The sequence below is a fragment of the Candoia aspera genome, chromosome 1 (assembly GCF_035149785.1).
Source record: "Candoia aspera isolate rCanAsp1 chromosome 1, rCanAsp1.hap2, whole genome shotgun sequence".
NCBI classification, from domain to species: Eukaryota; Metazoa; Chordata; class Lepidosauria; order Squamata; family Boidae; genus Candoia; species Candoia aspera.
This window is the reverse complement of record NC_086153.1, coordinates 198,430,090-198,457,414: the sequence shown is the minus strand read 5'-3', so window position 1 is coordinate 198,457,414 and position 27,325 is coordinate 198,430,090. Positions and strand designations below refer to the sequence as shown.

Sequence of the window (27,325 nt, the reverse complement as noted above, 5' to 3'; positions counted from 1 at the left end):
TGATAAAGGACTACAGCCTAAAATAAACTCATTAAAATCAGATGCAAATAAGAAATGCCCTGAGAGGTATTGTGTTCATCTGTACTGCCAGCAGAACAGAAGTATACAAGAACTATAGCGTTCCTTCTCTCAACCTTGCATGGTCCTGGAAGCTAAGCAGGTTCAGGCCTGGGTGATATTTGGATGGGAGCCTACCAGAAAACTCCATGGTGGTAGGCTTCCCAGAAGAAGGGGATGGTGAACTACTTCCATATTGTGGCCAAGAAAACTGCACGTACACATCTATGAACTCACCAGGCACTGAGGTAAATTCTCTTAGCATACATATGTACCATAAACTGTACAGATTCACATTACAAAATAGGAAGAAGTAATGGCCCTTTTCTTTTCTGAATGTAAATGTCCTAAGTTGATTGGGTGATGGAGTGTAAAAAACAGATTAAGAAAACCCACATTCAGATCTCCACTCAGCTATGAAATATGGCAGCTTAGTTGAGCTTTCCAATAGGCTTTCTGAACCCTGCTTTTCTAAGCTAGCCATACTGTAGATTGAGTTCATACATGGTACTAAACCGGAAGTCAGCAATATATAGTACCCATGTGGATCAATGTCTGTTAGCCTTGAGGGCAGCGTGACTGCCTCTGAAGGCCATCTGCACAAGTGGGCTTCCTTGAGCAGTTGTTTGGCCACTGTGAGAACAGGCTGCTGGGCTAGATGGGCCAGGGGTCCGATGCAGCAGTGCACTGTTTATGTTCTTATGTCTTTCTGCCCCCCCCCAAAAAAAAACCCTGCTATGCCCCAAGTAATTTAAAACAAAAAAATAATGGAAGTCTTGCCATATCTCATGAGATTTCAGCAATCTCACTGATAATTTTCTGTGATACTGCATGGGAAGGCAATATGCCAGTGTTGTGGTACATCTTACGAGGTTTAGTGATATAATAAGATTTGGGATGATACTTTTTTTTCAGTGCATAGAGCATTATATAAGATTACACTGTGGTGCTCAGGACCTGAAAAGGCTCTCAATCCCTGTGTGAGACATGGTATTTTCAATAGAAGAGAATATATGTTGCTCAGGGTGAACTGTGGAGTCCTTGGTACTCTCTGAGCTTGGTGGTTCAGAGAGCACCAAGGACTCCACATGGTATTTTGTTGGAAAAATCATAGCGGCCTGGTGCACATATAATGCTAAACAAAACCCAATATATCTTGTTAGGGCTTAACCTGAGCTATATGTGACCAAGGCCAGTGTTGCTTTTTCTCAGTCTAACCAACTTCATCTGCCTGTTGTGAAGAAAAGATTAGGAGGGAGAGGGAGGGAGCAATGCTCATTTCCTCAACGTCTTTGGAGGGCAAGCGGGATTGAAAGACAAACATATTCCTGCCAACAGCAAGCAAGTAAACATAGTAATTAATGAATTATGGGTTGCTTCCTCTGGAATTCAGGAAAAATTAATACAGTGCTCTATAAAACAGTGTCTAGTGTCATGTAGCTGACATTAGCAGAGCAATTTTTGCAGCAGCCAAAGCTTAGCTGGTAGAAGGTAAGAGAAATGATTTGCATTAAATGGGCATTTTCGTGCCTCTCCTATATTTGTGCCTGAAAAGTAGCCTGCAGCCCGAGAATCAAAGGACCAGGGTGTCTCTCAGGTCATTATGGAAGCTCTATCCTGATCTGCAGGACTACATGACACGATCATAACCCTAATTCATGGATTGCCAAGACTGACTTCATTTGCTGGCCAACTATTTCTAGATGTGGTGAATGACGTGGTTGCAAATTTATCAAAAACTGCCAGGGGGCATCACAGGGTGCATTAGATACCCCTGCTGTACCACTGGACAGCCTCGCTGACAACTGGGGAGGGAGTCAACAATTGACTCCCTCCCCAGTTGCAGTCGTGCAGAATACTTGCTTTGTTAACTCCCAGCCCTTCGGGTTTACTTGGCTTGAGCATGTGCCTTGCCATGTTGATGAGCAGCGGAAATGAGGTTGGGAATGAGAGGAAGGGCGTTTTATGTGTGCTCAAAAGCACCCTACTAAAAAGTATTGGCACAGCTTCCTCTTTGCTACAGTGCATGAGGACTCAATTACAATCCTGCAATCAAAAGTCACTCTAAATCCTTCCAAGCATGTGCATATGCTTTCTCCCATCTGTGAAGTAGTCCTCCCTCAGAAGAACTGTTCCATTTCAAGCAATCAGTGATAATTCCTTGGTACTGGATCAATATGTAGATGTAAATTATTATTCCACAAGAAATATGTAAATAAGATGGCAAAGCAGTGAAAAGGAACTCTGGGCTTAATTTTTGGAGATGTTAAAAGTTTTGAGAATGATTTCATAACACAGACAACGCCATGGTGCTTAAATTCTGTCCATGTGCCAGAGCCATTTGCAAGAAAACAACTTTGTAAACACTATTGAAGACACACTGCACACTGCTACTGACAGATGGCTGTGAGATAGACATTAAAATGGTCACTTTAACAGTTTATATTGGATTTGGTCACTGTTTTTGTGTTTAAATTGGTAATGGGAAAGCAAATGGGAGAAAAATGCAGTAATTTGAAATTCTCAGAATATGAAGCTGTGATATCAATTTGAACATGTTGTTTTGTGAATTACTCTTCATAACATTTAGAAAGGTATTATGGGGAGAACACAAATAAAATATGTTTGTGAACACCAGACAGTTAACTGTTATCATGAAGTAAATGACACAAATCAGAAGGAAAAAACAGAATGCTTTTCAATAATTTGAAGAATAGAGTAGCAATCTGAACCTTTTCCTTTATGTGGATCATTACATTGTCACTTTCAGGGATCACCCTGTTGGAAACATGGTGTCATGATCACAGATGGTGTTTCAACCTGAAATCTGGTGTGATTTGGAGGCAAGGATGGCAAAATCTTGTGAGATTGAAACAAGAGCACTAAAATCTTGTGAGATTTGGCAATTTTCTGAGATTTTGCCCATTGAATGTTTCATTTGGTTTATTTTTGTGCCTCTATCAGGAGCTACCTGCAGTACCCTCAAAGACCTCTAGTCTTTTCGGGCTTGTGCTCTACTATAACCAGAATATAGTTAAATATAAAATATCAGTGCGAACAGTATCTTTGAAGATTTTTTTTTCAAGAGATATTTCTAATAATTGGATAGAAATTCTAGTCAGAGCATATTCCACTACATAGTTTCTTTAAAAAATAATCCTATGGTTGTAGAACATTGTTTTTATGATTGTGGACTATTATGAAGCCACTGAATCAAGGCCACATGCAGTATATCATAACTATGCCTATATAAAGGAAGGACCCAGGAAGAAAGAGAGCTTTTGCTATAATCCTGTTGATTCCTTATTTTTGTATTTACCTAAGTACAGTACCAGTATTGAAATTCCTAGCATTAGCTGAAACTAAATGGATCAGTACAACCAGAGATATGTCGGTATACCATTGGAAGATGAGACCCCCAGGTCGGAAGATGGTCAAAATGCTACTGGGGAGGAACAGAGGATGAGCTCAACTAGCCCCAGACGTGATGACGCAGCTAGCTCAAAGCCGAAAGGATGGCTAGCGGCCAACGGTGTTGGTTGTGAATGGCGAATCCGATGCTCTAAGGATCAACACACCATTGGAACCTGGAATACAAGATCTATGAGCCAGGGCAAATTGGATGTGGTTATTGGTGAGATGTCAAGATTAAAGCATTGCTTTAGCCACTTTACAATTAATTATGAAGGCTACTCCATTTCTTCTGTGTTCCTCTTGTCCACAGTAGTAGATCTCTGGACATCTGATGTGAAGTGGCTCATTCCAGTTCACTGACACCCAAAATGTCTGTCAAGATTAAAGATAGACATTTTGAGTGTCAGTGAACTGAAATGGACTGGAATGAGCCACTTCACATCAGATGACCACCAGATCTTCTACTGTGGACAAGAGGACCACAGACGAAATGGAGTAGCCTTCATAATTAATAGTCAAGTGGCTAAAGCAGTGCTTGGATACAATCCAAAAAACAATAAAATGATCTCAATTTGAATTCAGGGTAAGCCATTTAACATTACAGTGATCCAAATATATGCCCAAACCACAGATGCTGAAGAAGCTGAAGTAGAGCAGTTCTATGAGGATCTGTAGCACCTACTGGACAATACACCAAAAAGAGCTGTTATTTTCATTACAGGAGACTGGAATGCTAAGGTGGGCAGTCAAATGACACCTGGAATTACAGGTGAGGATGGCCTGGGAGAACAAAATGAAGCAGGACACAGGCTGATAGAATTCTGTCAAGACAACTCACTCTGCATAACAAACACTCTCTTCCAACAACCTAAGAGACGGCTTTATACATGGACTTCCCCAGATGGACAACACCGAAATCAGATTGACTACATCCTTTGCAGCCAAAGGTGGCGGACATCTATACAGTTGGTAAAAGTAAGACCTGGAGCTGACTGTAGTTCCGATCACGAACTTCTTATTGCACAATTTAGGATCAGACTAAAGAGATTAGGGAAGACCCACAGATCAGCTAGATATGAGCTAATTAATATTCCTAAGGAATATGCAGTGGAGGTGAAGAATAGATTTAAGGGACTGGACTTAGTAGATAGGGTCCTGGAAGACCTATGGACAGAAGTTCGCAACATTGTTCAGGAGGCGGCAACAAAATACATCCCAAAGAACCAAGAAGGCAAAATGGCTGTCTGCTGAGACACTAGAAGTAGCCCAAGAAAGAAGGAAAGCAAAAGGCAACAGTGATAGGGGGAGATATGCCCAATTAAATGCAAAATTCCAGAGGTTAGCCAGAAGAGATAATGAATTATTTTTAAACAAGCAATGTGCAGAAGTGGAAGAAGACAGTAGAATAGGATGGACAAGAGACGTCTTCCAGAAAATTAGAATCATTGGAGGTAAATTCCAGGCAAAAATGGGTATGATCAAAAACAAAGATGGCAAGGACCTAACAGAAGAAGAGATCAAGAAAAGGTGGCAAGAATATATGGAAGACCTGTATAGGAAGAATAATAATATTGGGGATAGCTTTGACGGTGTGGTCAGTGAGCTAGAGCCAGACATCCTGAAGAGTGAGGTTGAATGGGCCTTAAGAAGCATCACTAATAAGGCAGCAGGAGACGACGGCATCCCAGCTGAACTGTTCAAAATCTTGCAAGATGATGCTGTCAAGGTGATGCATGCTATATGCCAGCAAATTTGGAAAACACAAGAATGGCCATCAGATTGGAAAAAATCAACTTATATCCCCATACCAAAAAACAACAACGCTAAAGAATGTTCAAACTATCAAACAGTGGCACTCATTTCACATTCCAGTAAGGTAATCCTCAAGATCCTGCAACGTAGACTCCAGCAACTCATGGAGTGAGAATTGCCATATGTACAAGCTGGGTTTAGAAAAGGCAGAGGAACTAGGGACCAAATTGCCAATATCCGCTGGATAATGGAAAGAGCCAGGGAGTTTCAGAAAAACATCTATTTCTGTTTTATTGACTATTCTAAAGCCTTTGACTGTGTGGACCATAACAAATTGTGGCAAGTTCTTAGTGGTATGGGGATACCAAGTCATCTTGTCTGCCTCCTGGGGAATCTGTATAACGACCAAGTAGCAACAGTAAGAACAGACCACGGAACAACGGACTGGTTTAAGATTGGGAAAGGAGTACGGCAGGGCTGTATACTCTCACCCTACCTATTCAACTTGTATGCAGAACACATCATGCGACATGCTGGGCTTGAGGAATCCAAGGCTGGAGTTAAAATTGCTGGAAGAAACATTAACAATCTCAGATATGCAGATGATACCACTTTGATGGCTGAAAGTGAGGAGGAACTGAGGAGCCTTATGACGAAGGTGAAAGAAGGAAGTGCAAAAGCTGGGTTGCAACTAAACCTCAAAAAAGCCAAGATTATGGCAACCAGCTTGATTAATAGCTGGCAATTTGTGGGAGAAAATGTAGCAGCAGTGACAGACTTTGTATTTCTAGGCACAAAGATTACTGCAGACACTGAGTGCAGCCAGGAAATCAGAAGACATTTAATTCTTGGGAGGAGAGCAATGACAAAATTTGATAAAATAGTTAAGAGCAGAGACATCATACTGACAACAAAGATCCGCATAGTTAAAGCAATGGTATTCCCCATAGTAACATATGGCTGCGAGAGCTGGACCATAAGGAAGGCTGAGCGAAGGAAGATCGATGCTTTTGAAGTGTGGTGTTGGAGGAAAATTCAGAGTGCCTTGGACTGCAAGAAGATCATACCAGTCCAGGAAATAAAGCCAGACTGCTCACTTGAGGGAATGATATTAAAGGCAAAAGCGAAGTACTTTGGCCACATAATGAGAAGACGGGACACCCTGGAGAAGATGCTGATGCTAGGGAGAGTGGAAGGCAAAAGGAAGAGAGGCCGATCAAGGGCAAGAGGGATGGATGATATTCTAGAGGTGACGGACTCAACCTTGGGGGAGCTGGGGTGGCCTCGACCGACATGAAGCTCTGGCATGGGCTGGTCCATGAAGTCACAAAGAATCGGAAGCGACTGAATGAATAAACAACAGCATTAGCTGAACCTTCCTTTTCATTTTTCTCAGTGGAGTTATTTAGTGGATCTTTGTGGCAGCAGGAGTTTGAATGCAGTTTATAGAAAATTGCTTTACTGTAAGGTTGAGCAATCTTTGTTTGTATATAAATCCTCCCTATTTTCCCAGAAAGCTAATGCAACTCTTTTCAACCCCTGCCCACATTGTTATGGAATTGTTTTTCTGGTTAGTGTTCTGGCATTCAATAACGCTCCTAAGCTTTCCTATGTTTGATTTTTGGGCAGCAGGAAGTTGAATGCAGTTAGTAGGTAACTCCTCTACTTTTACTGAGAAAAACTCAGTAAAAAACTCCAGTTTTTTTAATGGTCAGATCTTGGTCCTATTGAAATGAATCATGTTGAACAAACTCATTCATTCATTGGTTGAAGACTATATGGATTGGAATTCACATTCTTAAACTGCCTTTTCAACAGTTGTAGAATCAGCACCCCTAAATAGACTTTGCACAATACCAGCAATATTAGCCTTTTATAAGGTATTGATGTGACTAAGATACTATTTGCAGATTATATTTAGAGCACAAATATTTATTCTAGAGCATTAAATGCTTGCTCAGTTAACTGCCAAGTCTTATAAACCTGCAATTAAAGTTTTCATTGATTGATAACATCAATTAATTTATCAGAGTTCACACCTGCACTAATACATGTTTATGCTAAATTATCCTGTGATTAATGGTCCATGATGTATCAATGTGTCAGTGAAGTGAAATGCTAGAAATCTTCACATCTGTGAGGTTCTCTCATTTTTCCCCCCATACTTCTTTTTCTTGTGTGATTTTTTAAAATGATCAGGTTGACCTGCATTTCATGAAAAAAATCCCTCCTGGAGCTGAAGCCTCAAACATTTTGGTTGGCGAGCTTGAATTCTTGGACCGTGCTGTAGTCGCTTTTGTTAGATTGTCTCCTGCTATGTTGCTCTCAGGACTGGCAGAAGTTCCAATACCATCAAGGTAATTTATAACCATCGCTAAGAAAGAAATGTAATTATTCCAGCTTGGTTTAAATTCTGCAGCTCACAGATAAAAAGAATCAGGGCCATCCTGGGAATCAGGAAGGCTTCTTTGAATAATGTTAGTGTTTTATATTGCTACAGAGAACCATTTGTGAAGACCACTTCACCACCCAAGTTGGACAATATCATCCATGCTAGACTTATAAGATCTCTGACTATTTTAACAAAAATCCTGATTTGTATAGCAAGCAGCTGTACCCAAAATGTTCTCCATCCAACACTGAGATAAGAAGTAACTGAAAGCCAACATCATTGAGTACTATACAATGTATGCACAGCTTTACCTCAAAGGCTAAACTGTCTCAACATTTATATAAGATTTCTGTTGTTTAATACCCTGCAATAAAATCAGAAGATCTAAGTTTCATAGGCTGTCCTCTCTCTCTTTTTCCCCTTACTATTTTAAAAGTTTAATTCATATGTGAAAATTCTATGTGTATTTGAATGCAAAATGCCATTTAAATTTGATAGAAAAAGGGGTTTCGTATTCATGATTAGCAGGGAATCAGTGTTTATAGAAAGCTGGAAGGGCCTAAATAGAACATAACAACAATAACAGAATATTCCAAAAACTGGTAAGACACCTGCCCAAACAGAAATTATTCCCACTTTGTTTTGTGGTAACATTATGCTTTGGTACAATTACAGCATAATAATACATCAGGGAACCATTTTTATGTGTATGCTTCTCTATTTAGTTTTAGAAAATACATGAGCCCAAAACTTGCTAGGTGAGGAGATAATAATCCCAATTACCTCATCACCAGGGAAAGTGTTCATAATTTTCTTTAAAAATAACATACATATATTCTTGGGTTTTTATTTGATGTATCAATGTTTAAAAGAAATTATTTTCCAACTTGTAAAGTACAAATGTTTCTTCTAACTTGTTTTTGTTCAGATACTATAATTATGTAAAATTAACACCATCTGAATATTTTTGTATCCCATTTTTTATAGATTTTTATTTATTCTTCTGGGACCTTTAGGAAAAGGCCAACAGTACCATGAGATTGGCAGGTCAATTGGAACATTAATGACAGATGAGGTATTTATCTATTTTCAGGAGTTGATTAAAACCATTAACAAGTTACCTGTTTTAAAGTGCTTTGTATTAAGATTTATTATATCATCAGGTCCATCTCAAATGCTTTACTTCAATAGCTAGCAGTTTCTGAATTTAAACTTCAGAGCCATTTAAATAGAAAGATTTAAAAAATCAGTATTTTGAATCATAGTGAGTGATACTGAAAATGAACATGAAAATAAATTGCATGATTTGTTGAGAAACAACCCTCTGTGTTTGTATGGATTTTTTTCCCCTTAGAAACAAAATCTCATGGATTTCCTTCTTTCTTTCACAGGTATTTCATGATGTTGCATATAAAGCTAAAGATCGCAATGACTTAGTTGCTGGAATTGATGAGTTTCTTGATCAAGTGACAGTTCTCCCTCCAGGAGAATGGGACCCAACAATTCGTATAGAACCTCCCAAAAATGTTCCTTCTCAGGTATTTATTTATTTTTATTTATTTATCTTTTAGATGTATACCCCATCTTTCCCCCAGTTGTGGTACCATTACATGAGATATCAGGAGTGCCCTACATAGTTTACCTCTCCTACAGATCATTGGCATCTCAACGATTTTTTTCCATGGATTTTCAGAGCTGTATTACCATAAGCATGGCTCACACCAACCTGCATCTCCTTCCTGATAACCAAGGTGTACTGTCAATGCTTTTATGCTTCAGCTTGTACGATTTGGGGAAACTCTGAGCATGACTTTGCCGTTTTATGTTTTTATTGTAAATAAATGTTACCAAGCAGAAGTAGAAAGAGATTCAGGGTATGACAGCGGTACACATATGGCAATAACATGTCCTTGTACTGTAAGTGAGCAAGATTATGCTCCTTCTCTGCCTTTATGTGAACATCATTGTACTTGGACAGCCTCAGCAATGGAACAGGTGTGGTGGACAAGGCATCCCACAAGCACACTGGAGAAAGACGGCTGACTATAATTCTTCTTGTTTCTTTTGTCTTTAACCTCTGTGGTGCTAAAGCCCAGCAGGATGTTATTAATTGATAAGGAGGCTCTTGTTGCAGCACATTTTCAGATGCTTCCCTCAGATTGTGCTTGGCATCTCCAGATGTTAGAAGTACTTTTAAATAAGCCACTTTGGTGTGACTCATTTGTGGAAGGAACCTACTAAAGGAAACTAGAAACATGACATGTCTAACTCACCTTAACAGTTTCTTTCCAGTCCACGGTTTGGAATGGAAAACAAATTCAAAACAAACACATCCATTTCTTCATTTAGGAGAAACGTAAAATTCCAGGTGTGCCAAATGGAACTGCTGCTCATGGAGACCCAGAGCCACTTGGAGGACACTCAGGACCAGAATTACAACGTACTGGAAAGTTAGTAGTAAGATAGTGTTTTTATTTGTACATACACATAGGCAAATATCCATACATACACAGACGTGTAAGGTTCTTTTTAAAAAATATGACCTAGCACCCATTGTGAAGGTCCATATGTGTTGTGATATACATATATAAATGATGATTAAAATGAATAGGCTGTCCCATTTATTTAAAATGAATATTCATGTAAATGTTCTTCCTCCAGTAAAATGGATTGGGTTCACCATGCATATATATTTATGCCTTGCAGAAAATCACTAAATTGGGATGCCTATCATTTAACACATTAAAAATAGCAATGCAATAAATGGAGTCATGAGAGTCCTTGTGCTTTAAATGGCAAATAAATCCCAATTCCATATTTCTTTATAAAGTGCAGGTGCAGTGTTTTGTACGGAGAGCCCCATCCTGTGTAATGAAGGACGAAAGTTAATTTTCTGTAATAAATGTATAATTTTACTTGCATTTTTTCAAACATTGTCAGGCAGATAATAGCTCTCTTCAGAGGTGTTTATGTCTGTTAAGAAAAAACAGTATAAAATTTTGAAAAAATATAGTACTGACTTTCTTTTTAGTTTAGAAAGTTGTTGCTATGATTGTTCAAGCGTTGTTCAGTTGGTAAAATACATTCAATATGTGCATACATTTTTTTAACTATTTAAGAAAAATTCAGACCACAGCTGTTATCCTGTGCATGCTTACCAGGGAGTGAACATAGGAATAAGGATAGTTAAGACCTTTTTTTACAAAAAAACACTGCTTATATAATATTGTTATAACTGGAGTTCCAATTATTTGAAGTAAATAGTTCATCTCAGTTAATGCTGAAAGCCTGGTCAAATAACCATTTGGGCTTTCTCTCAAGGTGGTGCAAAGCCACTGAACTTGCTACTTGAAGCATCAGTGCACCACCTCCTCTTGCAGGCCCAGTAGCGACTTTGAGGATCTTTCCATGTCATCTGGGTATGTTTGTATATGCACAGGTAGTCCTTTTGGCAGGATTGGTGCCAAAATGAAGTGGCCACCAAATGATTTTGCACAGCTCTGCTTTCTCTAATATTTCAATGGCAGTACAGCTGTTGCCATCAAGGATATTTCAATACAGGTAAATCCTCCCTTAAGAACCATTTGTTTAGTGACGGTTCGGATTTACTACAGTGCTAAAACCAGACTTACAACCGGTCCTCACACTTAATGACTGTTGCAGTGTCCCCTTCGATCACATGGTCACGAGTTGGGCGCTTGGCAACTGGTTCACATTTATGACCGTCGCAGCGTCCCCTGGTCATGTAATCACCATTTTCAACCTCCTTGGCTGACTTCTGGCAAGCAAAATCAATGGGTAATTGCTTAATTACCATGTGGTTCACTTAACACCCATGCTTAAGAACTGCCGCAAAAAAGGTCGTAAAATCAGGTTAGATTCACTTAGCAACCAAAATTCCAGTCCCAACTGTGGTCGTTAAGTGAGGACTACCTGTACCTAATACTGATGTTATGATGCAAAATGTTCAAAAATTGTTGCAACCAGGTTGTAACAAGAATTGCTGTAAGAGAAATCTGAGTAAACCCAAGGGAGATCATATGGAAAATCTATATCACATTCTTCTCTTTCTTCCACCACCACCACCCCCATTTAAAGGGAGGGCATCACCTTGTATATATATATTTAGGTATTATTTTTATTTCTAGCATGCGTTTCCTAAAAATGTTCAGGAGTGGATTATGGCAAAAGGGCCAACATTAAAAATGCCAATAAATCCAGGAAAACTAACAGTGGAGACAAAAGACGAATCACAGATCTCACTTCATTTGATATAGTGAAACTCCCCCCCTCCCCCATTTATAAATGGCTGATGAAAAGGGCCTGCTTAAAGTCTGTGTAAAATGAATGACATATCAAATTTTACACCTGGCTATGTGCAGTATAAAAAAGATCAGCTCTTTACTAGTTCTGAAGAATTACTTAAAACATTGTAACATCACCCTGAGGGCCCAATCCTACTCCTTTATTGTACAAGGTAATGAAGACAGTTTGGAAAGTTCTTGTCTGTTACGTACGTCGTTTTAAAAGTGAACGCAAATAACTCATTATTTAGGATTGAATTTGCTTAACTGTATTATGTTTCTGCTTAAAACAAACAAGAAAAGTCACCATCACATTTTAGTGACACTCTTTCTCTTCTCTTTAGGCTGTTTGGGGGCTTGGTTTTAGATATCAAGAGGAAAGCGCCATTCTTCCTGAGTGACTTCACTGATGCATTCAGCTTGCAGTGTCTAGCTTCTTTTCTATTTCTCTATTGTGCTTGTATGTCTCCTGTTATCACATTTGGCGGTTTGCTGGGAGAAGCAACAGACGGTCGTATAGTATGTATTGTACTTGGATTTGCAGTCTTGCCATATCTATCTGTCCCTGCTCCTGTCCCTATCCCAATAAATAAAATGTTCTGGATGGCATTTTCTAAGCATTGGTTCCCAAGTAACAGCTCTAACTTTCCAATTCTCCTTTTTTCACATACAGAGTGCAATAGAATCTTTGTTTGGTGCATCGATGACTGGAATAGCCTACTCGTTGTTTGGTGGGCAGCCTCTTACCATATTAGGTAGCACAGGACCAGTTTTGGTGTTTGAAAAGATATTATTCAAATTTTGCAAGTAAGTGCACTGTGTTTTTCTTTCCAAGTTTCACTATTTCTGTCTTCTCTTGAATGAGCCTCTCAGAACGGCTCAAAAATGTGCTAAGTCTTGTGATATGTTTAACCTCATATTTAAATGACCATTGTTGATTGGTGTTAGCATTGGAGTAGAGCCATGAGCCTTGCTTGTAGCTCCAGTGATCAGGGATGATGGGAGCTATTCTCAAGTAACAGCTGACCAGCCACAGATTCCTGACTTTGTCTTAGAGCTTTTATCTCCAAAATAGCATTAAGAGTGTTATTTTAAGGCCAAGGTACCGCAGATCAGACAGACAAGGAAAAAAACGGGATGGCAGCATCCTTAACATGTTACATTCCCTGACCAATAAGCCCTAGTGCTTATTTGCCTGCACTGATGTTTTGCACCCAAATTCTTGCATATTTGGGATTGTTTCAAATTAAGTGTTTTGCTTTATTGCAAATATTTAAATATCATTGTTCTTTAAAATGGCTTCCAAGATGCTTCTCCTGGATGAGGTGCAATTGTGAAGTCCAAGTCTCTGAATCATAGCATAGCACTGCATTTGTGTATTTGTTTACTCACATACTTAGTCCCCCTCCTATTTGTAGAATATGTCAACAATATAAAACCTGTCAAAACGTAAGATAAAACCAAATATATGAACAAGAAAATAATAACCAGGAATACTGTAATCATATGGGCTCTTTCGTAAGAGCAGAATGGAAGCCTTTTTATTTTCAAGACTGCTACCACATCCAAGCAAATCTAGGAATTTGCCTTCAAGGCAATACCACAGCTACAAGCCAGAAAAATCAGCCTTATTACTGCAATATGTTTTATGGCTTAGCATTGGCAAACAACAGTAAGTAGTTATAGCCTTTGCTATGCTTTCCAAAAAAGGTATTTTGGAGAATTTATTGTCTAGAAACCACATGGAATTCAGTAACCTTATGTCTTCTCATTTGGCAACTGCAGTAATTTTTTTTTAATGTGTTAATAGGGAATACGATCTGTCTTACCTTTCTTTGAGAGCAAGCATTGGTTTATGGACTGCAATTCTGTGTATCATTCTTGTTGCGACTGATGCAAGTTCCCTAGTGTGCTATATTACTCGGTTTACGGAAGAAGCGTTTGCATCTCTTATCTGCATCATTTTCATTTATGAGGCCTTAGAAAAGCTCTATCATCTCAGAGAAACATATCCAATCAACATGCATAATAACTTGGAACTTCTAACACAGTACTCGTAAGTAAGATTTTGTCCGCTAACCATTGCCAATTTTATTTGCCACTACCAATTTTATTTGCCTAATTCTCACTACTGTGAAAATTAGGGAGGAGATACCCAGCAGAAAGAGAACTTTGATATTTCTCCCCCATGTTTTGCTGCCTGTTCATCATTCTCACGTTGATGAACTTGTCAAGATCACAACAATCACATTGATATCTGTTGTTTGTCTGTATTTTAATCAGATTTTTAAATAAATGGGGTGTAGAAGAAGACTTTCTAGTGATGTGGTCTCATTATCTCCCCTTTTGTTATTACTATGATTATTAATTTCAAAGTTGCATTATATACTTCATCTATAGCTATACTGTTTCTTCTTTTCATATAATAAAGGAAATCCCTACAAATTCAAAGAAGGGATGTTTTCCAAAACGAATTTTTTTTCATGAATGTTAGCTTTAAGGCAGTAGTTAATAGATAGGATTCTCAACCTTTTGACCCTGGAGAAACCTTTGAAATACTTTTCAGGCCTTGGGGAACCCCTGCACCTTCAGGCTCAAAGCTGGGCCAGAAGTTACAAAATTATTATATCCGTTTCATGGGTAGGCCTGTATTACAGGCATTAACAGTGCTCTTAAACTAAAAATAAAGAATGAGACTTACCTCTTTAATGTGAAGTTGCCCGAATTTGAAATAATTTTTTTAAATAAATCGTGATCTCCCAGGGAACCCCTAGTGACCTCCCATAGATCCCTGGGGTTCCACGGAACCCTGGTTGAGAAACTCTGCAATGTAGCTTTGGAATGCTGTTCCCCCAACTATAACATTGCGTGTGCTTTGGTGCCAAGTAGAGACTGGCTTTTTACTTTTACATTAGGATTTAGCAACTGCAGCCTAGCCATGTCCTATTGCATCTTGTTAAGTGTTGGTGACGTATCGAACTGTAATTGTAATTATCTGTGGGGGGAAATACTCACGTGTGCTACCATTTAAAATAATTTGCACTCAGATGAAAATGATAGAAAGTGAAAATGTTCATACTGTCAGAATCACAGCTGGATGAAGGGAGCTGAGTTATAAAACAGTATATATGAGAGGTTCACTTGTGTGAAAGGAAATATAGTCTCATTGGCTAAGAGAAGATTCAGCAGGCAGGTAGTTCACAGAAATATTTTCAGTCTAGAAGGTCCCTCTGGTTATAGTTTTAAGGGCTGTGTTCAGATGGTATGAACTCTTGATTCAAGGAAACTTTTCCCTTGGAGTAACAATAGAAAAACAAAGATGCCCCACCACCACTTGATCGCTGAACGAGTAACAAAGAGTTAGCTCAACAAGTGGTTTGCATCTGAATAGCTATATAGAGACGGTGGCAGAGAACAAACACAAACACATATATACTTATTTAGGTCATGTACGCTTCAGAGACAATTTAGAAGGAGTGCTTTGGACCTAGTGTAAGCACAGCCCCATCTTCTATTCCTTAAAGCAGTTAGTCCTTTTTCAGGATTTTGTGCAAACCTGAAAAAATGTTTAAGGAGCTGAGTCAGTAAAGTTAATGCAACTTTTAAAGCAGCTGAAACTTTTTTTCTGGCTCTCATGAAAGCCTGGAAAAAAAGTATGTTTTAAAAATAGCACAAAGGTGCCATACTTATGAAGGGTCTGAAGCATTTCTTCAGCATTGTTTGGGAAACATGCACCACCCTAATACATACAGTATGTACAAAATTCCCTTTTTCTCAGTCTTGGATGAATGGGGTAATCCTCCATAGGTGCCCTCTTTGCCTTGTATTGCTTACTCTATAAGGTTTTTTTTTTCATTTATGTGAAGCAGAAATTCCCACTGCCCAATATTAGATACACAGAAAAAGAATATTTATCTAACCTAAGATTAATTATGTGCACTGGTAACAACTCAATCCGGTTCTCAAACAGGGTCTTTCTTATCTCATCTTTTCTCTATGTCTTCTCCCAGTGAGTTATGATCCTCACTAAATAGGCTGCCCTAATTATGCCCCTTTTTATTCTGAGTTTAGAAATAGAAGAGGTTTGCAGAGGGGATTCAAAACCTAAGAAACACTTGTCAGCGTGAACAAGTGCTCAGAGTAGGGCTTCAAAGAATTGCTTAGGACCTGATTAGAAATAAAAAGATACATGGGGGGATAACTTGCGGATGTGGAGTGAAATGTTATCAATATACTAATTTAACTCAGTTCTGGTTTTTTGCTGTCATAATCGACAGAGATGCAGAACTGTTGCCTGAAGTTTATAATCAGATGGATGGGGAGAGTAAGCTGAATCCTGATAATTGATTTTCTGTCTCAGACCTTTACTAATGATACAGAATTCACAGAGATCTAGAGACATGGGCGCTGCATCTACAAAATGCACTGCATTTCCTTAGATGTCTTCCATGTACAAATGCTCCAAGGTGTAAGAGGGGAAGAGAGGGCAAGGTGTGGGTTTAGGACTGACAACTCTGACTTCTAATCACAATGAATGTTTTTATCAGAGCTATTCGATCACAGTACATTGGAGATGCGACGGCAAAGTGATATTATTAGAGCAGAACTGTGCCATTGGTCATTGTTTTCTACTAGTCTGCCCAAGGAACATGAGAAGTAAAGAGGCTTCAATGACATCTCAGAGGGCTGGGAAAATGCAGCATTCTGTGCCAGCTTAAGAACTTCTGGATGGTCAGGCTTTTCCTCTTCTGCTTCTGTTTGTTCCATCACATCCATAATCTCTATGGCCTTTACAGCCAACTGAACATAAACCACCCTTTAAATGTGGTTTTGGGAAACCCAGCTTCTTCAGTTCTTCAGAGACGACTGGCATATAAGCAAATAGTTATCACAGTTATGTCACTCTTGGTTTGTCAATGGATTAATAAAGATTAATAGTGAATGTCATAGATTTTGTTTTAGTTCTCAGGATTTGTTAAAAGACACAACGCAAAACACTTCTTGAGATTTTTTTTCTCTTTTATTAAGACAAATGGCATCTATTCTAGTAACATTCCTTAGCAAAGTAAATAAGCCAAGGCTGGGCAGCCTTGCCTTCTCCTATCCATTTTACTGGTAACTAGCAAGGAAAAAACAAAGCCACAGCTTGAAATTTAAGATGCATTGCAAAGGCAATCTTTTTCCTTTACTGAAAAAGTTTAACTTATGCAAGTTAAATGTTCGCTTACGGCATATGTAAGCCCTTTAGAATGTTAGTTTATCATGTATGTATACTGCTAAAAATTCTAGCCGTTTTCATTTTGAGTTAAGAGAAGGGTTTAGGATACTGGCTGGCATTTTTTCTCTCTCAGACTGGGAACTGTGCTTCCTGGCTATACAATGTGGCCTTCCTTTCTCTTTTGGCTCCCTGCCCCAAGCCCTCTGCTTTTGGTAGCATTCCTCCCATGCTGGTTCCCAGGATTTAGCACTTTTTTCTGCCTCCTGCCCTGTTCCACTTCTGAGTCTTGCCTCAGCCCCTTCTTGAACCAGCAACAAACCTTCTCCAGTGCCACATTGCTCAGGCCATCTCAGAATGGCTGGGCATCATTGCATTGCTCTTTACCAAGGCCGACAAGCCTCAACAGCCAGTACCCCCTGGCTGTATCTTTACTGTCAGATTACATTAACAGAATCTTGCAAGACTGAAAGTATTTTTCCCCTCCTTTCCTTTCTGAAATGTTTCCCACGCCATCCCCCCTTTCTGTGGGCTGAGAGCCCTTTTGCACGCCAGCTGTCTTGTCTGCAGCTTTCCCCCCTGTCTCCCAAGGTGATCCCCACACACCATTACATCACCAGAATCAACCTTCCCTGGATAATATTTAAAAATTAGTTCACTAATTTCATCTCTTCTTTGGCAGTCCTGTTCTGTACTTCAAAAAGGATGAATTGATGTTTTCTAACAAAAAAGAAAATGTAATTCTTTACCAGAAGTCCCTTGATTATTAACAGATTATACTGAATAATTTCAAGGAGTTTTGGCATGGTAGTATGCATATGACAATCTGTCCATGACGTACATTTAAGAATTGGGAGCATAATATCCCACTGTGAAAGTTATTTAAGGTGCCAAGTTCATGTCATTCTGACTGAATAACTGAGCTAGATTCTTTTAGTTAAGTGATGCTGCTATTACTTATCTGTGCATTTGTTTTTTTAGTTTTGGGGTTAGGTTATATTATATTTAAAACTTGTAAATCCCAATATCCTTGAATCCTAAGTATGGATGAAGGGACCTAGCAAAGGTGTGTGTGGGCTGGCCTCACAACCATCTGCCCTCTAAGTGTAGACTCCATTATGAGAATTCAGCCTCTCAGGCACTAGGTGCTGAGCCTTCAGGAGGCCTGTACTCACATTTGATTAAATGTCTTTGCAATGTTAGTGAAAAAGGGACCTGAGTATGTTCTCCTACCTGATGGGGAATTTTGGTCAATGGTGCCTGATTGGACAGAGGACTCCTACAAGCATACGACTATATCTGTCTGTGGTTGCTTCCTTAATGAAGCCGAATGCACAGTCTGTCATGAGCATGGTCAGCAGGCACATTGGTGTGGGAGGTGTCTGGACTCCATCCATGCTTCTGCTAACCCCTCAAATGCTCATTGGACATCCTTATACTTTGCAGTCATGAAGCAGTGCATAATGATGGTAATTAAGATGAAATACTCCTAAACTCAATCTCAACCTGAAAGCTGTGTGCCCTTACTATGGGATGTTAGCTGCTGTCAAGTGACAATGAAGAGAATGTTTCCTTACTTCCTTGTGGTACATGCCTTTTCAAGCCTGTCTGGAAACACTGATGTAGAGAAAGTCTCCATAGATCTCTGTCACAGAACTGATAAAAGCTGTTTTTTTAAGAGAAGGAGGAAGAGGCCAACACTGAGCATCTCCCATGTATAGCAGCATGAGGTACTGAAGTCTTATGTTAAATTACATGGACAGCAGCACATATTTAAACTTTTAATCTGTCTTGAATAAAACAATAGAAAAATAACAAGAAAACAGAGTCTGAGGTAGAAGAACACTTTACCATCATTCACACACACACACACACACACAGACGTGCAAAGATGTAAACAGATGCACATGTTTATGTGCACGTGTAGTTAAACACCTGCCCATGTACACTGATAGAGAGTGCAGTCTCCAAGTGCTGGTGCTTATGTCAGAAAATGTATATATGCACACATACACACATGCACATACTCTTCAGGGGGGAAAAAGAATTCAAAACAGCACAGACATTCCTGAGGTGGTTCGGTGGATGTGGAATGCTGGTGGTTGGGAGAGGAGGGAACAGGTGAATGGCAGAGGGAGCAGATCATTAGGAAAACCTGAACAGGTGGGTACCATACAGCAACCTATCTTAATCATTTGCCCCATTCCTAGCCTCAACTGCCCATGAAGCGAAAATACTTTCTAGATCTGAAGATACACATGTGTGTGCGTGCACATATATACAGTGTGTGTGTACACACACACACACATTTATATTGTAGGTCAAGGTTTGTGATAAAAACGCTCATTGTCTGCTTAACATTGTTGCTTTCTGAGAAGCATTCGGCTCTTCTTCATCATCTTTTTTGGAACAATATACAAAATAATCTTCCTCCTCCTTAGATCCACAGTTGCTTTGGAGGCTTTAAGTTAAGTTTCTCTTTTTAACACCTGTACACCTGCATGGCATCTTCTGTAGTTCTTTCATTCACCTTCATAATTATCTTGAATATGAGGCTTTAACAGCAGCTGCAAAGCAGGAAAAGCATATTACGTCTGACAAGGTGGAATGTTCTTGTGTGTCCACACCTTTTGATAAAACTGGTCCAAATCTCTTGCAGTACTATTTGTTTCCCATAGTAGGGGACAAATTCTTTTTATTTTCAACAATGCAGTTGCTTATCATTCCAAATTAAATGGCAACCCCCCCCCCCACTATTTTGTTCCTGAAACATGAAAACAAGCTTTGATGATGCTTGAAGTTGCCAACAGAATTACCCCACTGAATGAGCTTTTTTGTTTTCCAGTCCAGACCCTTATTCTATAATGCTTTTTTCCTGTTTATCCCTGTCCCTTTGATTTAGTTTTGCCACATATCCCCAGATGGCCATCATGGAAAGTGATATTAGCACCCCCACCAAGCTTCGTAACAGAACGTAGGCTTTTTATGTCCAAGTTCAACCCCTGGTTGGTATTAAAAAAGAACAAAATAAAGATTAATATTCTGGGGAAAAGGTTTCTCTGGTTGAGATAATCTCCTGAAAGCCAGAAGAGACTACATAGGACTAGATGAATTAATAGTCTGTTTTATCTAAAATGAATTATGGCTTAGCACAGGAGCATCCATGTTCTAGGGCTGGTGGGCATGTTTGAAATGTTGAGAAAGTGTGGCACCCCTGCAAAGTATCCGCTGAGAGTTGTCTATTCACAAAATGGATGTCATACTGGGTTTAGTTACAAAACACCTATTTACCAGAATGCTACTTATCCTACCTCTAGCACATGGTTGTCTGTAACAAACCACAATGATGTCAAAATGATGACATGCATACCATTAAGCAAATGCTGCCATTACATACTGAAATCTCACCATCTGACACAGGTACTTAAGTCATGGCACTTGTGTAAAGACATTGAATACATATCATCATTTGCTCTCCCTAACAGACACCCATACTCTAACCCCTGTTGCACCTTGTAGTATGGCCCCTGCTTATTTTTGTCCATTTTCTGCCCAGTTGGACAAATTTTCAACGAAGTACTGGGTTATTCTGGGAAAGAAAGGTGTTCCTGGAAACAAAGGTTTCCTTTTTTGCAGACCAAGTTAACTGTTATTACAATATTTTTTTAATGTAAAAAGTGAAGGGAAAGAAATCTGGTGGACACCAAGGGAGGTGCTTTAGGCACACTGGGGACTCTGGGTGCCATATTGGGTGTATCAGGCTTAGTATGAGGTTTGAAGCCAGCTAGTGATTTCAGACTGATTTATATAAACAGGCATAGTTTGTTTGATTTATGCACTGTAGTAAATTATACTTAATAATCAATTCCAGTCTTACAGCTACGTTGAGGAAGATGAGACAGAGTGAAATACAGTACATTACTCTGAGGTTTGTTCTGTCTAATAGCACTGTTTTGAAGTGTTCTTTAGTTTCAGTCATTTCATTCAAAGTATCAGCCAAGAACATTTCACATTATGGGAGTAACGAGTCAGAAGCATCCTTTCCCTGCACAGGATGGGCAAACTTGATTTGATGGTCCTGAAATTAGCAATAGCCCAAGCCATAAAGGGCTTTATGGGTCATCACCAACACTTTGAATTGAGCTCAGAAACTGATTGGTAACCAAATACATGTAAGTGAGTTCATTTAATGAATCAGTCAGCATAATGGCTGCTAACCAAAAGTTTAAGCATATGAAATTTCAATGGTCATTCAGTCATACAGTCAATGTCTAGAATATATTTTCAATCTCTGAGCTTGTTTGTGGTTGGTAAATATGACAGTATTAACTTGCAAAGTCACCAGCAACTGATATACACATTATGCTTATGACCTGTGCATGCTTTGGAGTAATTGGTAGTTCATAGATATACATGCACTCTTAATGCCTTTCCCAGATTTTTTTCAAGAGATGAAACAAAAGCCAAGAATTAGGTTAAAAGATGATTTCAAAGGAGTCCCCACGGTCATTTTTCTTGCAGGCCTTCTGAGTGATACGTGAGACACTATTCCTTGGAGTTTTTGTGATAGCAGTACTACCAACTTCGAATGCTGGTTTAGTCCTGGAATGCAATCAACCTTTACACTTACTTTTCAGTGATAAACCTGAAAGACATGGATTTCTGCATTATGGTTAGGAGTTTATGTTTGAACAATTGTAGCCTTACCAGCTGGTTCATAAATCTGTGAATAGGTCTTGCAAAGCTTCTCCATTTGCTGTACCAACAACAACAACAAAAAACCCTACTGAAGCAGAATTACCAAGTCCAGCATCCAATTAATTTTACCATGGGAAATTGATAAAGACATAGGGACAGTATGTTTTTCTATTATTCCTTTGCACTCTTTACTTGAGAGTATTCTAACTGAATGTTCATAATGTAATTATTGTAATGATATAAAGGATTTCATTGATATGGAGCTAGGACCTCAGCACAATCACAATGCAGAGAACTTTAAGCGAGTGAAGAAGGTATATGTATTTGTGCACTTTTCAAAACACGTGGATTGTAGTATTACAAAAATGATTTACGGCAGAGTTATATATTCTATCCTGTTTTTCAGAGAACCCTTTCAATGTTGCAGTCCTCCTACAGTTTACAGTGTAGCGAAGTATGTTTCTGAGCAGAGTAAAACTTCGTTCTTTTGAGGACCTAGTGGAAACAAAAGTTTTGAAGATTCATAATCTTCCTTCAAAGTGTGGCAGTGACTGGAAAATGGGGTGAGGCAAGGATTGTATCCTGTAGAGGGCTTTTAGAGGATGAATCACCATGCCACTTTTTGAATATACTGTGAAAACAAACGCTATATTTAGCATTTAAGAGGAGAGGGAGACAGGGCCGGTACAGGAGCAGGTCAACTCCGTTGCTGCATTGCCAGGATGGGAAAACTGCATCTAGTATCATTAAGGGACCGGCTGTTTTGCCAACTTTAATTTATACATGATTGCCCCAGACAACTTACAAAGTTATGGTGAAATAAATTATTCATTTCTGATTGAGATAGATAGATAACGTCAAGCACTGATTTGCTTTTCAGATGCAGCTGTGTGGAACCAGATAACCCAAGCAATACTACTTTACAGTACTGGCAGTCACAAAACATGTCCTCATCTGCTATACCTTGGGCGAATCTTACTGTGACTGTAAGTGTACCACCACAACATACCATGAATGCGTTCAAGGTGTACATATGGAATATATCTTGGTTGTATACAGAGGCTGATGGCAGGATCTGCAGACTACATATTGATAGTTTATTCATTCATTCAACGTGTATCTCTCTTTGCTATTCAACTGAGTATTCAAGATGGTTAGCAAAAAATATAAAAGGCAGAAAAATGTCTCAGAACTTCAATTAAAATGTACACTAAAATTAATTAACAATTAAAATTCTGGCAAGTAAGATGTGCCTCAACTATTCTTTTAAAAGTGTTCACTATGAAAGGATGAAGAAGGCCCACTGCTTTTTGCCAGATAAATGAGCAGTTTTGAAGGCAGATGATAGGGATCTACTATAGAAAATGAGGGCTTCTATATTGCATTGGACTAGCAGATTTCTGATCTCAGCTAGTCCATATGAGTTTTTTTTGAGCTAGGGGGTTCCTTTCGACGTCTGCCCTTTGTTTCACATTTCACTCCACTTAGAAAAATCCCCTACCATCCATATAGCATTTTCAGTAGTCAATAGAGTACTAGGGAAGTCACCAGCACAAACTCTTTTTTACCAGCATGTTGAATGTGGATGAATAATTACTTTCTTTATTATGGTCAATAACTAGAAAACCTCCTAAAACTGATGGTATAAGAATAGAAAAAAGCAAACATTAAGGGAAGAAAGCAGAAGATAAACTGACACTGCTTTCTCTGTAGTAGCCCCCACCTTATGGAATAATCTCCCCCAAGACATCTGTGGAGCCCCCACCTTGCTGCAGTTCTGTAAACAGTTAAAGCTGTTCCATTCCATCATGCCTTCGATCCCAGGTGACTGATGGGAGCACCTATTCTGGGTTTCATCTTGGCTTTTCTTTTGTGGTTAATTTTTGTTTCTGGATTTAGCTTTAGTATTTCTTATTATGTTTTCTTTTTGTAATAAATAAATGAAGAGAACTCAGCCAAAATAGTCAGTGCTTGTCATTCCAGTTAGATAATAAATAATAAGGATAACATTAATCTGAGTGGCCTGAGAATTTTACTAAGAGGGGAGTTATAAAACGTATGTGAATTTCCTTAGAAAAAGCAAAATATAAAATGACAGGAGCCCTAGTGTCAGTGACATCACTCCACATGGACAAAGACAGGCTGTGTACAGAATTTTCTTAAATGTTCTTTTCAGTAAACCTCTGGGCTACACGATGAACTACGATCATCATTAGGTTCTACTAAATTTGATTTAAGGACCTTGCTAGCCTCCGAACTAGTTGGCTTCCTAAAAATACATGTCTTGGAAGGCAAGGCTGGTCTGATTGCCCTCCTATGTGCATAACCCTCTGATTTAATCCTAGCTTGACATGATCAGATCCTGAGAGCATCTTCTGATGGAGGGATGCTCTCTGTCTTGTGACAAACTTGTCTATAATGTGAGTGGAGATCATGCTAAAGAAGCCTAATCTTGACAAGTAATGAAGCAAATCCTTATCACCTGGTGTAAATGTGTGTTGTTATTATTATATCTACATCACCAGCCTGGTAACACCAGCTTCTCAGCACAGAACTTCCAAATATTGGAAAATATTTCCAAGAAATTTCAATTGTTCAGATTCCAGTAGTGCAGAACTGTGATACAACCTGATTTGTGCATCATATGGGAAGCAGTTTGACCTTTATCTAGGAATAGTATAAGTTCTAAATAAGGCATCACAAGAATGTTAAAAAGACTGCATGGCTATAACTGAATTCTGGGCATTATGCAAAATATAATCCAAATAGTTCATCGCCTACCATAGGCTTGAAAAATCGTTCCCGAATATTTAAAGATTGTATTTCATGGCCATACAACAGGGATATTTGTGTGTTAGGGCATTTTATGAAACTATGTGTTGCATATTATGTTACTATAGGATACCCTTTTGGTGGCAAAGAGCCACACTGAATATGTGGGATGGGGACAATGTTGGGGGCAGCAATGGAGGACCTTGTCTTAAACCTGTGTGGATGGCCTGGGTTGCTTTTTTTCTTGGAGCTTTTTGGCAGGGGAGGATTAGGCAACTCTGGATGACACAGAAAGAAGGTATTTCAAGGGGACACATGCAGCCCTGGGATTATTAGTCTCAAACCAGATTTTTAGATGAATTTTTATATTCATCTAAATGAATATAAATTTAAATATAATATTTAAGTATATGAGATGAATATAATTAAAATGTTTAACTTGAATCCAAACATAAATATTTTTTTGTCATTGAAAAATGCTAAGCTTGCAGGAGAAACTAAAACAAAAGGGAACAAAGAGGGAAATTTTTAAAAAAAACTTTTGAATTTTTTTTTTAAACAAATTTGGTGGTCTCAGTGCTGTGGCTTTTAAAACTGCAGGCTGGCCTAAACAGCTGTGTTGCCCATAATACTATAGCTTCACATTTGTGAGTGTCTGTGAACCTGAATGAAGATTCAAGTTCACACATTTCCTTCTTTTCTGTTTTCTTTCCCTATATTAAATCAATCAGATTTGGCATCATTTTAACCATTTTGGGTATTATATGGGAATATAGTTTGCCAAACAATCTAGACCTTATTTATTTGTTTAATAACCTACAGCTTATTTTAAACCAGTACTCCTGGTTCATGACAAACTAGTAACTGAGAAAGTGAGGCAGTCTTCTTGTTAGCTGTGCAGAAGGAGGAGAGGGCAGAGTGGAACAACTGTAATGGCGAGGTTTAGGATGCATTAAGGAAAGTACCAGCCCTGACTCAGTTTTGTCAAGACAAACCCTCCATGGAAAGCAGTGTTCCTGAATGGACCACTCCTCAGGGTACATTAGGACCTCTGGCAAGGGATCTACCCCATCCACATCTATGAGCCCAGCTGGCTTGTGTGAAAACACAGCTTTAGGCGTGCCCTTGCCTCCACTCCCTTCCCTGTTAAAGAGGGGAAAATGTAGTCTAGGCAACTTCCCATTAATCTGTCAGTTCAGCCATAGGAAAGAGTGTAACCATATGGACTAGAGTGCAGATTGCTGACAGATCTCATTTAAATGGTCTTTTAAACATTTACAATGAGCAACTGAGCACACTATGTGCTGCAGGCTTTGATATGGAAATACATTTTAAAGAAGATTCTGTGTATGTTTGTACAAAGTGTTTCTGCATATATATGGAGAGGAAAAGCGCCATGAAAAGCTTGGGAAAGCATGTGGAATGTGTGCCTTTTTGGATGCGCATCCAAATATTTAGTTGGTCTCTGTCAAGTTTTATTATAAAGACCTCTCCTTATTACTATATTAATTTTTTCTTAGCTTTAGCACAATGCAGTTGTGTGGAGTCTATTGCCCCCTTGTGGCAAAGGAAAGTCCTCTCTGTAATGTAGAATTTACAAGGAATTATTTTAATTTCTGTAATCTATCACAGAACATCTTGACTTGTGCTCTACAAACCAGTTACCTGACACTGATCCAGAGAAAATGGCTTTAAGATTTTTAATGGCTGGCACTTAATCCAGCTTTTCCTGCCTTAAGTTGGTTGTTAAAACTTAAATGATTTCTTCTAAGTCTTGCATTGGCAACATGTTAAATCAAACAAAAACATTGCTACAAAAAATTGTGAAATAACGATTGCTAACAAAATGAGAGGAACTGCCAGACTAGAATATCTGCCTCAGACCCTTCCAACAACGTTCCTTGTATCTCTACAGTCGCCGGTTGGTATGAAGCACGATGGCAGTCTGGCATGAATGCCCAGTTCCTGCCCTGTTATGGCATTGTCCAGGTGCTGGGAGCAAATGACCTCCATTTGTTCCTCACTGCCTCCCAACAGTTACATTAAACCACAGTTAATTCATTAGGGCTTTATGTCAAATTAGCAAGTTTTGAAACTACTGTCTGAAGCTGATTTAACATCTTGACTGGTTTTGCGTGACCAGAATATAAGGGCCAAGGAAGGGGAAAACAAAGGGAAAGCTAATAAGGAAGGATATAATTATGCCACTCATTCTTGGCTACTAAACTCAGTTTTAGGGTTCCAGGAAGCAAGTGCCCAAACTGATCCAATGAACTGTTGGTTCAGAATTATGGGGAAAGTGCTTCTGAGCCAGCAAATTGAAGAGGATGCACGACCCCATTTAGCTTCAGGCATGCTGCCATTGCAATCACCTTTTCTTCTGGCTCAGTACTGTGAAGGGTGGAAAAATCTCCTTCAGCACTGGCAAGTGAAAATGAAGCTATTTAATCTACGTGTGTTTGTGACCGTAATCATTTGTTATAACTACGGATGGGTGGTGGTGAAGAAGGGTGAACCCTTGAATTGACTTAAGAACTGCATCCGTATACGTGTAGGGTATATGGTGTATTCCAAGGGAGATTATGTACATTTTAATCTTCTTCCAGTATTTCCAGACAGCAGGGATAAAAACGCATAATACTTTTTCTAACATCTTTAGCAGCAGAATTTAGTATGCTACCAATTACACTATCCATACAAGGCTGGAGCCAATTCTAGACT

General features: G+C 39.0%; 1 protein-coding gene across 1 annotated transcript in view; it reads left to right on the top strand.

Moving 5' to 3' along the window:
* Positions 1-27,325, top strand: part of SLC4A10 (solute carrier family 4 member 10) — a 118,188-nt gene that overhangs the window by 68,941 nt on the left and 21,922 nt on the right. The window contains exons 8-15 of the mRNA XM_063318304.1: positions 7,423-7,580; positions 8,603-8,690; positions 9,007-9,153; positions 9,965-10,065; positions 12,264-12,438; positions 12,593-12,726; positions 13,730-13,975; positions 22,713-22,818. Of these exons, the coding sequence (XP_063174374.1) occupies positions 7,423-7,580; positions 8,603-8,690; positions 9,007-9,153; positions 9,965-10,065; positions 12,264-12,438; positions 12,593-12,726; positions 13,730-13,975; positions 22,713-22,818 (1,155 nt within the window). The remainder of the gene's footprint in view (positions 1-7,422; positions 7,581-8,602; positions 8,691-9,006; positions 9,154-9,964; positions 10,066-12,263; positions 12,439-12,592; positions 12,727-13,729; positions 13,976-22,712; positions 22,819-27,325) is intronic.